The sequence below is a fragment of the Trachypithecus francoisi genome, unplaced genomic scaffold, assembly GCF_009764315.1.
Source record: "Trachypithecus francoisi isolate TF-2019V2 unplaced genomic scaffold, Tfra_2.0 Lachesis_group12, whole genome shotgun sequence".
In the NCBI taxonomy this organism is placed as follows: Eukaryota; Metazoa; Chordata; class Mammalia; order Primates; family Cercopithecidae; genus Trachypithecus; species Trachypithecus francoisi.
Window position 1 is genome coordinate 97,140,932 of NW_022681457.1, and position 12,940 is coordinate 97,153,871.

General features: G+C 49.4%; 1 protein-coding gene and 1 non-coding gene across 4 annotated transcripts; both read left to right on the forward strand.

Moving 5' to 3' along the window:
• Window positions 1-429: 429 nt before the first annotated feature.
• LOC117093974 lies at window positions 430-532 on the forward strand. Its single transcript, XR_004441318.1, has one exon. It is a non-coding gene; the product is annotated as a U6 spliceosomal RNA (small nuclear RNA).
• A 3,647-nt stretch (window positions 533-4,179) lies between these two features.
• Window positions 4,180-10,200, forward strand: IFI6 (interferon alpha inducible protein 6). 3 transcript variants are annotated; one of them, XM_033227571.1, is made up of 6 exons: window positions 4,246-4,333; window positions 5,311-5,345; window positions 7,065-7,166; window positions 7,740-7,817; window positions 7,900-8,049; window positions 9,794-10,200. In XM_033227571.1, exons 3-6 carry the CDS (start codon window positions 7,097-7,099, stop codon window positions 9,886-9,888), a joined length of 393 nt encoding a protein of 130 aa, XP_033083462.1. In that variant the 5' UTR covers window positions 4,246-4,333; window positions 5,311-5,345; window positions 7,065-7,096; the 3' UTR covers window positions 9,889-10,200. The 3 variants fall into 3 exon arrangements, with proteins under 3 accessions (XP_033083461.1, XP_033083462.1, XP_033083463.1); XM_033227570.1 differs by lacking the exon at window positions 5,311-5,345 and having other exon boundaries at window positions 4,180-4,333; XM_033227572.1 differs by lacking the exons at window positions 4,246-4,333; window positions 5,311-5,345 and adding an exon at window positions 5,555-5,579.
• The last annotated feature ends 2,740 nt before the right edge of the window (window positions 10,201-12,940 follow it).

The following is a 12,940-nucleotide window of genomic DNA, read 5'->3' on the forward strand; positions in this document are numbered from 1 at the left end:
AAGAAGGGGTTGTGGGAATCCCAACTTGCAACCAGTTGGAAGTTCCAGAAGCCCTGATTTGTGTCTTGAGCGTCAGTGTTGAGGAGTCCCTCAACCTGTAGGACCGATGCTCTCTCCAGGTAGACAGTGTCAGAATTGAATTGGAGTCTGGGCACAGTGGCCCATGCCTGTAACACCAGCACTTTGGGAGGCTGAGGCGGGCAGATCCCTTGAGCCTAGGAATTTGAGACTAGCCTGGCCAACATGGCAAAACCCCATCTTTACAAAAAATACAAAAATTAGCCAGGCATGATGGCGCACCCCTATAGTCCCAGCTACTCGGGAGGCTGAGGCAGGAGGATCGCTTGAACCCAGGAGGTTGAGACTGCAGTGAGCCGTGATTGAGCCCACCTTGGTGACACAGTGAGACTCTGTCTGAAGAAAAGAAAAAAGTGCTCACTTCGTCATTACTAAAATCAGAACAATACAGAGAAGATTAGCATGGCCCCTGTGCAAGGATGACATGCAAATTCATGCAGCATTCCATATTTTTATTTTAATAATTAAAAAAAAAACCGGGCGGAAACAGCAAAGCTAAGTTTTGGCCGGGCACGGTGGCTCAAGCCTGTAATCCCGGCACTTTGGGAGGCCGAGACCGGTGGATCATGAGGTCAGGAGATCGAGACCATCCTAGCTAACACGGTGAAACCCCGTCTCTACTAAAAAATACAAAAAACTAGCCGGGCAAGGTGGCGGGTGCCTGTAGTCCCAGCTACTCAGGAGGCTGAGGCAGGAGAATGGCGTGAACCCGGGAGGCGGAGCTTGCAGTGAGCTGAGATCCGGCCACTGCACTCCAGCCCGGGTGACAGAGCGAGACTCCATCTCAAAAAATAAAATAAAATAAAATAAAATAAAAGAATTGAGGCTGGGCGAGGTGGCTCACACCTGTAATCCCAGCACTTTGGGTGGATCACTTGAGGTTGGGAGTTCGAGACCAGCCTGACCAACATGGAGCAACTCCATCTCTACTGAAAATACAAAATTAGCCGGGTGTGGTGGTGCATGCCTGTAATCCCAGCTACTCAGGAGGCTGAGTCAGGAGAATCGCTTGAACCGGGGAGGTGGAGGTTGTGGTGAGCCAAGATAGTACCACTGCACTCCAGCCTGGGCAACAAGAGTGAAACTCCATCTCAAATAATAATAATAATAATAATTGAATCAGAGGACACCCAGCTGGTGTCTGCTGCTTGAGGTGAGGGGAAAAAACCCCACCCACACATCTGGTCTGTGGTGATTGTTGTGTTGAGTGAGAGAATAGAAAAAGCAGGCTGGGCGTGGTGACTCACACCTGTAATCCCAACACTTTTGGGCGCGGTGACTCACACCTGTAATCCCAACACTTTGGGAGGCTGAGGTGGGTGGATCACGAGGTCAGGAGATCAAGACCATCCCGGTTAACACAGTGAAACCCCGTCTCTACTAAAAATACAAAAAATTAGCTGGGCATGGTGGTGAGTGCCTGCAGTCCCAGCTACTCAGGAGGCTGAGGCAGGAGAATGCCAGAAACTGGGAGGCAGAGCTTGCAGTGAGCCGAGATCGCACCACTTCACTCCAGCCTGAGTGACAGCACATTAGGTCGTTTTGGTTTTTTTCTTTCCTCTTAACTGTGTAGCAGGTTCAGGGCACAAAACAAGCTATGCTGCCACCTCTGATTATATGATCCAAAGATGCAATGTTGCTGGATGTATCTGTGTAAAGTTGGATAACGATTCTGTAGGGAGGAAAAAATATAGGATTCTGTAGAGAGTCTCTGAAAGTCCACATAGGAGAACTGCAGTTAGGATTCTTGGGATTCTGGAGTAAGGCTATGCTTACTGTGGTCCCTTTGGGAAAAGAGGCCCTGATGTGCCACTGAACCCCAGTAGTGACTATGCATCTCACCACTGGATGCCAGGTAGCTATATATCTTAAGTTGGGTATTATCAGAAAGGTAGAGCAGCAATTCCGTATGTGATGGAAGCCAGGCGCATTGGCTCACGCTTGTAATCCCAGCACTTTAAGACCCGGAGGCAGAAGGACCACTTGGAGCCAGGAGTTGGAGACCAGCATGGGCAATGTAGTGCGACCTCTATCTCTAAAAGAAATATAAAATTAGCTGAGTGTGGTGGCACATGCCTGTGGTCCCACATACTTGGGAGGGTGAGGTGGGATGATTTCTTGAGCCTAGGAAGTCAAGGCTGCAGTAAGCTATGATTGTACCACTGTACTCCAGCCTGGGCAACAGAGTGATACAATCATACCCTGTCTTTAACAAACGAACAAACAAACCAACAAAACAACAAAGAGGCTGGGCACAGCGGCTCACACCTGTAATCCCAGCACTTTGGGAGGCAGAGGTGGGCGGATCACCTGAGGTCAGGAGTTCAAGACCAGCCTGGCCAACATGGCAAAACCCCATCTCTACTAAAAATACAAAAAAAATTAGCCGGGCATGGTGGTGCATGCCTGTAATCCCAGCTACTCGGGAGGCTGAGGCAGGAGAATCACTTGAACCCGGGAGGCAGAGGTTGCAGTAAGACGAGATCACACCACTGCACTCCAGCCTGGGGGATGGTGCAAGACTGTCTCAAAAACAAAAACAATAACAACAAAAAACAAAGAACAAAAAAACCCAAAAAATATGTGATGGAAATGGTATATTTAAGGCTGAGCAAAAGGGGTCTAAAAGGCATAAGTAAATTAAATAAACGAGGAGCTCAGAGTCCTGTGGCACCCAACTCTGTCTCTCTGGGTTTTCTCCTTCACCCACATATATGGCCTCATGGAGTGTTCCCAGCAACCAACAGATAATGGAGGAAAGGAGACGAACCCAATTCACAGATAAGTCAGTATAATATTTTGGTATCAGCTGGAAATGGACCACTCTATTACAGCTCCAGTTGGGGGTGGCCCTGAATAATAGTGAATTCTCCCAGGGGGCAGAACTAGGAGCAGTATACCGTGTTGTTCCCTCTGTATGCAGAGAGAGAGAGAAAGATGGACTGAGGTACAGACATACACCAATTCCTAATAAGTGACCAATGTCTTGGCTGGTTGGTCAAAGGCGTGGATGGAACAAGATTGGAAGATTGGGAATAAGCAGGTGTGGGTTAGCGGCATAAGAATGAACTCTGAATGGACATAAAGAACGTGGATCTCTGTGTCTCATGTCAATGCCGACCAGAGATCACCTGTTGCAGAGGAGGTTTTACAGCCCGATGGCCAGGATGTCCCATCCTGTGGATGTCAGCCAGCCTCTAAACTTAGCCCCATTATTGCCTTGCAATAGACCTATGAGTGTCTATTGCAAGGTAAGGATGGGGGTTAGAAATGAGTCCAACAACTTGGGCTCCCTCTCACCAAAACTGATCTGGCAATTGCCAAAATATAGCCAATCTTCCAGCAGTAGGTAGCAATATGGCAAAATTGCTCAATGAGAATAGCCAGCCATCTGGTGGCAGGTCAATTATTTCAGACCCCTTCCACTTGGGAGAAGGCAATGATTCATCCTTACCGGAATTTCTATGTTTTCCAAATAGAGGTTGCATTTCTGACCCATAGTGCTTCAAGCATCACCAGCCAAAGGCTTTAAAGAATGCTCAGTTCATTACCTAGGGCCAGAGGACCTATCTTGAAACTCAAGACGTATCATGATGGCTACACGAACACAGGCTTCACTGGTCTTACCATATGCCCATGCCGCAGAAGCAGCCAGCCTGAGAGACAATGGAACAAAGTGACTTAATTTCTAAAGTTCTGGGGAATTATAAACAGCATATGGTATGTCACATGACTACTGTGGGATTGGAAAAAGATCATGTAAATAGAGCACTTTGCACAGACCCTGGCATGCAGCAAGTGCTCAATAAATGGTAGGTGTTGTTTATTAGTTGGATTGAAGGGTGAAAGGCCTGTGTGCCCCAGGGGGAGCTGGTGATCAGGCTTCACTAAGACCAGTATGGCCGTAGCTCTCACCATAGTGTGACATGCTTTGAATACCCTGAGGGGCTCCAAAAGTCCTCAGCTTGAAGTGTATTTTTCTGCCAGCAGGCAGCACACAAATGCTTCCGCTGGGCGGAGCTGGGAGGGGAAAATGAAACTCTGCAGAGTGCAGGAGCTGGGAGACAGGGGAAAATGAAACTGCAGAGTGCAGAAATAGAAACTCTGGCAGGGATTGGCTGCCTGGGGTGAGACGTGGGAGGATCCTCAAGTGATGATAAAAAGCCAGCCTTCAGCCGGAGAACCGTTTACTCGCCGCTATGCCCATCTATCAGCAGGCTCCGGGCTGAAGATTGCTTCTCTTCTGTCCTCCAAGGTAAACTCAGGAGCTATGAAGTGTGGGCATCAAGCTGCCACCCTCTGCCACTCTGCCTGCCTGCCTGCCTGTAAATCTCATGTTCTGAGAGCCAGGAGGCCCCTTCTCCAGGGAGCAGCATCCCTGGGTCCCTTTTAGTGCCCTGGGCTGGGACTTGTCTAAGAGGATGGGTTGGAGATTTTAGGGAGATTGGATACATGCCAAGAGGCATGAGACCCAGCTTACGGGTGCAATATCAGCGATCTGTGGCCTTAATCCTGTCACCTCTTGGAACCTTAATTGCTTCCTCTGTAAAAGGTAGGTTAAGTTGCCTTACCTGCTCAAAGGACTGGGTGATTTTAGAAGCCCCTTCATTATAGGATCCAATGTGGCAGTGAGTTCATCTTTGAGGATAGATGAAGCCATCTGGAGTGGTTGTTAAAAATGTGGGCTTTGGGACTGGGGCCGGGCGCGGTGGCTCACGCCTGTAATCCCAGCACTTTGGGAGGCCGAGGTGGGCAGATCACGAGATCAGGAGTTCAAGACCAGCCTGGCCAACATGGTGAAACCTCGTCACTACTAAAAATACAAAAATTTGCCGGGCATGCTGGCACATGGCTGTAATCCCAGCTACTCGGGAGGTTGAGGCAGGAGAATCCCTTGAAACCGTGAGGCAGAGGTTGCAGTGATCTGAGATCATGCCACTGCACTCCAGCCTGGGTGACAGAGCGAGACTCTGTCTCTAAAAAAAAAAAAAAAAGTGGGCTTTGGGTATTAGCCAATTGTGGGTTTAAACCCTGACTTTGCCACGACCTGGCTAGGCAGCCTTGGGAATATTACTTAACGTCTCTGAGCTTCAGTTCCTTACCTATAACATGTGGTTGATAACAACGGTACCTACTTCATAGTATTATTATAGGTACAAGTGGACTGCATGCCATAAAGTGCTAAGTACTCAATACTTGAGAGGAGTTTCTTGTTTTTCTTTTTAATTTAAGGAAATAGCATTGAACTGACAAAGGTCGCGTTAGAGGTGAGTCTGAGGGCATACGCATTTTCCAGTTTTGTGGTATAAAGGAAAGAGCATAGGTTCTGAATTTTGACAGTCTTGAATGTATACCCATGTTGCACAATTTGCTGTGTGACCTTTATCCCTTGTGATATTGTACAATATATTTTTTCATCCCCCAGTTGCTGGCATACAACTCCTAAAATCCTTGGAATCTTCAAAGTGATAAATGTCTTTTGAGTGTTAACTGTCTAATAAGTTGAGTGATGGCTGGCATTTCCTCTGGGGAGGGGAGAGGGGCTGAAGGTTAAGCTGATTACCAGTGGGCAATGATTTAATCAATCGTACCTATGTAATGAAGCCTCCATAAAAACACAAAAGGACAGGGTTTGACAAGCTTCCAGATAGCGGAATACAAGGAGGTTCCCAGTGGGTGGTGCTTCTGGAGAGGAATGGAAACTCCATGCCCTTTCTCCCATACCTTGCCCTGTGCATCTCTTCATCTGGAGCATTTGTAATATCCATAAGGAATGTGGCTGGGTGTGGTAGCTAATGCCTGTAATCCCAACACGTTGGGAGGCTGAGGCAGGCAGATTGCTTGAGCTCAGGAGTTCAAGACCAGGCAACATGGTGAAACTCTGTCTCAAAAAAAAAAAAAAAAAAAATAGCTGAGTCTGGTGGTGCATACTTGTAGTCCCAGCTACTCTGGAGGCTGAGGTGGGAGGATCACTTGAGCCTGGGAGGCGAAGGTCGCAGTGAGCTGAGATGGGGCCACAGCACCCCAGCCTGAGCAACAGAGTGAGACCCCATCTCAAAACAACACAAGATCAATTTTTTTTAATAGAAAGAAACCAGTAAATGTAAGTAAAGTGTTTCCCTGAGTTCTGTGAGCTGCTCTAGCAAATGAATAAAACTGCAGAAGGGAATTGTGGGAACCCCAATTTCTAGTCAGTCAGAAGCACAGGTGAAACAACCTAGGGCTTTCAATGGGCAGTCTGGGGGGCTGAACCCTCAACATGTGGGATCGGCCACTATCGACCCATAGTGGTGTCAGAATTGAATTTGGGGACCCTCAGCTGGTGTTCACCAGAGGACTGATTGCTTGCTTGCTGGTGGGGAGAAACCCCCACACATCTGCTATCAGAAGCCTCTTGTACAGTGAGGGAAACTGAGTTTCTTTTTCCACATACCCTTCTGTGCTTTCTTTCTGAAAAAAATTAAATTGATGTGAGGCCAATGTTTGGTGCCTGTAGATATTCAATGCATTGTAAGAATGAGTTTATCTTAAAAAAAAATTTTTTTAAGCAAATTCTATGCCTCAGGCACTGTTCAAAGTGCCGGGGATACAGCATGGAACAGTTACTAAATTCACAAGTACCCTCTGAAACAGGCTCTATTAATACCCTAATTTTAGAAATAAATAAACTGAAGCCAAGAGAAGCAAAGTACCCTAGTATCCTGCCCAAGGTCACTTGGGTACAAGGCCAAGAACAACCACAGTCATGATATTGACATCTGCGGAAAACACCATGCGAATCCTCACACCCGCCGGTTGGGGCAGGGACATCTCTGCCACTGATGCGGAGAGGAAACGGATTCCCGAGGCTCCTGAGAGGGATCCTGTATTCTGTTCACCGCACCTCGCTGCTTTTTACTGATTCAGTCGGAATTGGAAGGGAAAACAACGGAGCTGATGAGCTCCAAAAATGCTCCGGGGACCATCTCCCTCTCGCCTATTCGCAGGTCTAGCGACGGAGCCTGCGCGCGGCGCCACCATGCGGCAGAAGGCGGTATCGCTTTTCTTGTGCTACCTGCTGCTCTTCACTTGCAGCGGGGTGGAGGCAGGTGAGAATGTGGGTAAGGGTGCAGGTAAGGGTGCAGGCAGGTGAGAATGCGGGTAAGGGTGCAGGTAAGGATGCCGGTAAGGATGCAGGTAAGGGTGAAGGCAAGGGTGCAGGCAGGTGAGAATGCGGGTAAGGGTGCAGGTAAGGATGCCGGTAAGGATACAGGTAAGGGTGCAGGCAAGGGTGCAAGTAAGGAGGCAAATAAGGGTTCTGGGGGATGGGAGGAGTGTGGGATAAGGGAGAGAGTTTCAGGGTCCCGGGTGTAGAGATTCTGGCGTGCTTCTGTAGAGACCCTGGCGTCCATTCCAATGGACAGTGCAGGGTTGGTGTCGCCAGAGTCCCAGATTCAAATCCCACTACTCTGTTAATTCCTCCATCCTACCGAAATTTATTCAATGCTAGTTCTGTGCCAGGCTCGGCGCCCAGGGAAAAGTCCCTTCCCCTCTGTGAGGCTCTCTGAGTAGGAGAGTGGTGGCCCCCGCCTCCAGGAGTGGTCCTGAGCATCAGACACAGAGTAGGGGACCCCTGCGTTCCACCCCAACACCCCCACTACGCTTTGTCTGCTCTCCTGCAGGCAAGAAAAAGTGCTCGGAGAGCTCGGACAGCGACTCCGGGTTCTGGAAGGCCCTGACCTTCATGGCCATCGGAGGAGGTGGGTCTGGAGGGGGAGAATCTCGGGCAGGTGGGGCGGGCCTCTGCCGAGGGCGCTCCCTCACCCGCTCCTGTTTCTCCAGGACTCGCGGTCGCCGGGCTGCCGGCGCTGGGCTTCACTGGCGCCGGCATCGCGGCCAACTCGGTGGCTTCCACGCTGATGAGCTGGTCTGCGATCATGAATGGGGGCGGCGTCCCCGCTGGGGGGCTGGTGGCCACGCTGCAGAGCCTCGGTGAGTGCGGGGCCTGGGCCCCTGGTAGAACCTTCTTTAATATTATTATTTTCATCATACATATAGGGAAACTGAGGCACTCAGTAATTAAGTAATTTACTCAAGCAATTAAGTAGTTTACCAGGAATTAAGTGATTATTTATTCATTTTGAGACGGAGTCTGGCTGTGTCACCAAGGCAGGCTGAAGTGCAGTGGTGTGATCTCACTCACTACAACCTCCACCTCCTGGGTTCAAGCGATTTTCCTACCACAGCCTCCCAAGTAGCTGGAATTACAGGCACACGCCACCACGCCCGGCTAATTTTTGTATTTTTAGTAGAGATGGAGTTTCACCATGTTGGCCAGGCTGGCCTCAAACTCCTGACCTCAGCTGATCCGCCCGTCTCGGAGTCCCAAAGTGCTGGGATTACAGGTGTGAGTCACTGTGCCTGGCCAGGAATTAAGTAATTTACTCAAGTCTCTCTGCTAGTTTAGACCAGAGCCTAGATTCTGACCCAGTCAGTATGATGCCAGAAACCCCATTCTCAGTCTCAAAGGCTGGGTGCCTCACTGATGCTTTGGCCAAATCACAACAAGCCTCAGTTCTCTCAGCGGTGCTTTGGGGTGATCATCCTCAGTTTAACATTTTTTGAATCTGCTCAATCTCAGAGACCACAGTAGCAAAGAAATGTAGTAGAGTAACTCAAATCAATCTCACACCAAATGTGGTCTTGACTTGCACTTTTTGAACACCACGGAGGGAACAGATACAGAGCTCACAGTGACTCTTCTATCTATCGATTGATCAATCTATTGATCTATTTATCCTAGAAAAAGGTCAAAACAAGGTCTCACACTGCCAGGTTGGAATGCAGTGCATGATCACAGTTCACAGCAGCCTGGAACTCCCAGGTTCAAGCTATCCTCCTGCCTCAGACTCCCAAGTAGCTGGGACTACAGGCGCATACCGCCACCATGCCAGATTTTTTTTTTTAGAGACAGGGTCTCATTGTGTTACCCAGGATGGTCTTGAATTCCTGGACTCAAGCAATCCTCTCACTTTAGCCTCCCAAAGTGGGAGATTGCAGGCATGAGCCACTGTGCCGGCCCAGAGCGACTCATAAAAAATGGCCTCACTTCCCTCTCTATCCTCTCTCCCCACCCCACCCCCACCACTCTCTCTCGCTCTGGGGCCTCCAAAATCCTGGAGAAAACCTGCCCCCAACAAACTTCCCTCTCTGCCTTTCTGAACCTTGCATCTTCTCTTCTCTCAATTCTGAATGGCAAAAGCCCCAAGAATCAGCCCAAAATAAGAGAGCCCTGCTCAGAGGGGCCACACCCCTACAATGGGAGGGGAAGAGTGTGGACGAGCCCAGGGACACCTCTGGGCTATAAAATAGTTGTCCTCTCACATGCCACATAGCTGTGACACGATTAAATGATCCCCGGCTTGTGAACCCCCCACACCCACACAGGGCTCCATGAAGGTGGCTGTTGGCATGATTAATAACATGGTGTTTCCATGGCAGACATCAAGGGAAGGAGCCATTATTTGTGCCTTTTTCATCACAGAAACACATCTCTGATGGGAGATGTCAAGGCGAGGTAAAAATGGGACTCACTTTGTGGTAGTGCCATCCCCTCTCAGGGCCTCTGTTTCTCCATCTAGAAATGAGGAGTTGGACTCAACCAGTGGTTTCCAGACATCCGGATTCCCGGGCCTGGCGCTTGGGCCCCGCTGACTCATCTGTGTTTGCTTTACAGGGGCTGGCGGCAGCAGCGTCGCCATGGGCAAAATAGGTGCCCTGATCGGCTACACCACCCACAAGTATCTCAATAGTGAGGAGGATGAAGAGTAGCCAGCAGCTCCCAGAACCTCTTCTTCCTTCTAAGCCTAACTCTTCCAGTTAGGATCTAGAACTTTGCCTTTTTTTTTTTTTTTTTTGAGATGGGTTCTCACTATGTTGTCCAGGCTAGAGTGCAGTGGCTATTCACAGATGCGATCACAGTGCCCTACAGCCTCCAGCTCCTAGCCCCAAGTGATCCTCCTGTCTCAACCTCCCAAGCAGGATTACAAGCATGTGCTGACCACGCCCAGTATCCAGAACTTTCTCTATCACTGTCCCCAACAACCTAGATAAGAAAATAGAATAAACTTCTTCCAGAAAACACTTTGTCCTGCCGTCAATCATGTTTGCAGTGAGAAACCCAAACAATCTGGCTCTGGCCTGTGCCATCCACACAGCCCCATTCCCATTTTCCCTTCGAGTCAACCACAGCTCCCGGAACACAACCAGTTGATTTTGTTTCTGGGCCTTAGCAAATGTTGGTCTCTCTACCCAGAATGTCTTCAGAAGCTCATGTGCCTGAAAAACTCCCTTCTATCCTTCCAGACTCAGTTCAGACATCCCCTTCTCTGGACTCCTGCCTAGCAGGGCCTCCTGTTTAAATGGACAGACTCGATTCCACAGGGTGCTTGGGGAGGCAGAACTCAGTTTCTTCTCACTGAGAGAAGCTTCCAGGTACTTCTCTGATTAGGCAGAGATGGAGAAGCCAGGTCTCCATTCTCTCAAGAAGTGCTAGTGATCACCCTCAGATGGAGAATAAAGTCAGCTCTCTGCTCTGGGGAAAGGGTGTAACAGCAGCTTTTCGAGGGCTCGGCAAGGCCCCCGTTTCCTCATAGGACTCTGGGGATAGGGAGAACAGTTTGCGTACGGAGTTCATAGCCCTTCTGAATAGGAAGGAAAGGACAACCCAAACACATAGGAAGCATTCCGTAAATGTCAGTTATGATTGATTAAGGGCTTGCCTAAAACAAAGAGGAAACAGCCAAATGACAACCAGGAATGAGATCATGTGAGTCAGGGTTTACTCTCTGGGGCTCACAGACCATATTCTTCGTTTCTTCCAAAGGTGGCACCAAATGAGGGTCTCTGCCCTTAGAAGAAGCCCCCTCCACTTATTCCCTTGGACAGCATCAAGGCCAGAGAGATGGACAGCTCTGCCCCGGAATTTTAGATCTGAGGCCTCAGCAGTCCTCAGGCTGAGTGACACTGGAAATGACCAGTTCTATATAGGGAGATGCCACCTTCCCCAGGATCCCTTGGGACCGGCCTATGCAGGATAACTCCTTGCCTTCATTCTGCAAGTGGCGGCGGGGGCCAAGGACACCACAGTGGGTGGAACCCAGTTCCTACCTACTTGGGGCTTATGGTGCACTGAGGACCCCACCTTTTCCTTCCCTGTCACCACCTTCCCACCCCATCTCCTTTCACCCACCCTCACCCTTGCCAGCTTTCAGGGACCACAATCATCCCATCTACAAAGCCTGTGGCAGAAGGGTGAACACACACCAGAATTCACTATCAGAAGTCGAGAGATGCTCAACGCACTTTTAAGTAATTAATTATTTTTCTTGAGACGGAGTCTCACTCTCTTGCACAGGCTGGAGTGCAGTGACATGATCTTGGCTCACTGCAGCCTCTGCCTCCCAGGTTCAAGTGATTCTCCTGCCTCAGCCTCCCAAGTAGCTGCAATTACAGGCACCTGCCACCACCTTCAGCTAATTTTTGTAGTTTTAGTGGAGAAGGGGTTTCACCACGTTGGCCAGGTTGGTTTTGAACTCCTGACCTCAGGTGATCCACCTGAGGATCACTCCCAAAGTGCTGGGAATACAGGCATGAGCCATCGCACCTGGCCTCAATACACTTTTAGATGCCTCCCTGGCAGCAACCTTCAGAGAGATACATGGCTGAGTCCCAGGCCAGCTCCAGGACTGAGTCACCTCAGACAAGTTAAGTACTCTCTTGGGGTCCCAGTTTCCTTGTTTTTGTTGTTGTTTGAGACAAAGAATCTTGCTCTGTTGCCCAGGCTGGAGTGCAGTGGTGCGATCTTGGCTCACTGCAACCTCCACCTCCCAGGTTCAAGCAATTCTTGTGCCTCAACCTCTCAAGTAGCTAGGATTATAGGTGTGCGCCACCATGCCCTGCTAATTTTTGTATTTTTAGTAGAGACGAGGTTTCACCATGTTGGCCAGGCTGGTCTCGAACTCCTGACCTCAAGTGATCTGCCCACCTCGACCTCCAAAGTGCAGGGATTACAGGCGTGAGCCACCGCGCCCGGCCTGCTTCCTTGTTTTCAAAACTAGGGTGAGGGTGTTAGATACCGTGGGCTCCAGAGCTTCCTCCTCTAAAACATCTGCTGAGCCTGAAGCACATGCTTCTGAGTCTCCTCAGCCCTGTCAGATCCTGGCTTTCTGAGGATGAATTTTATTTTTGGAAGCAGCCAAAAGCCACTCTGTAGTGCCAACTTTGGTGACTAAAGTGGGTGACGGTGTGGGGCGATGCCCATGTTTGGTCACAAATGAGGGTAACTAGAAACTAGCAGGGCTTGTCTCTACCCCGTCTGTACTAAAAATAGAAAAATTAGCCGGGCGTGGTGGCACACGCCTGTAGTCCCAGTTACTTGGGAGGCTGAGGCAGGAGAATCGCTTGAACTCAGGAGGTGGAGGTTGCAGTGAGCCAAGATCACCCCATTGCACTCCAGCCTGGGCAACAGAGCGAGACTCCGTCTCAAAAAAAAAAAAAAAGGAATCCAAAAATAGATCCCATCTCTGACTGCCAGCATAGAGGCCCTCTGATCGCATCACTTTCCTATGGACCTGTTTCCCACTTTGTAAAATGGGGAAGGGAAGGAGTTGGACTCTCGTCCAGACCTAGAATGTCTTGCTCAAGTGCTCAAGTTAGGAGTGTCTTGCTCTTAAATAAAATATTTTAATCTAGGGATTTCTTTGTTCTTTAAGAGCCTTTCAGGACCCCCATATCCTTGAATCACCTTTCTCCCGGTAGGGGCACTCACAATTTCATGGTGCTATGTGCTGATCTGACCACCAGGTGGCAGTACAGTCCTATC

Coding starts and splice junctions, on each gene's coding strand:
- IFI6 (XM_033227570.1), top strand. CDS start 7,097: ATGCGGCAGAAGGCGGTATCGCTTTTCTTGTGCTACCTGCTGCTCTTC. Junction 7,167..7,739: donor TTGCAGCGGGGTGGAGGCAG/GTGAGAATGTGG, acceptor GCTCTCCTGCAG/GCAAGAAAAAGTGCTCGGAG. Junction 8,050..9,793: donor GGCCACGCTGCAGAGCCTCG/GTGAGTGCGGGG, acceptor TTTGCTTTACAG/GGGCTGGCGGCAGCAGCGTC.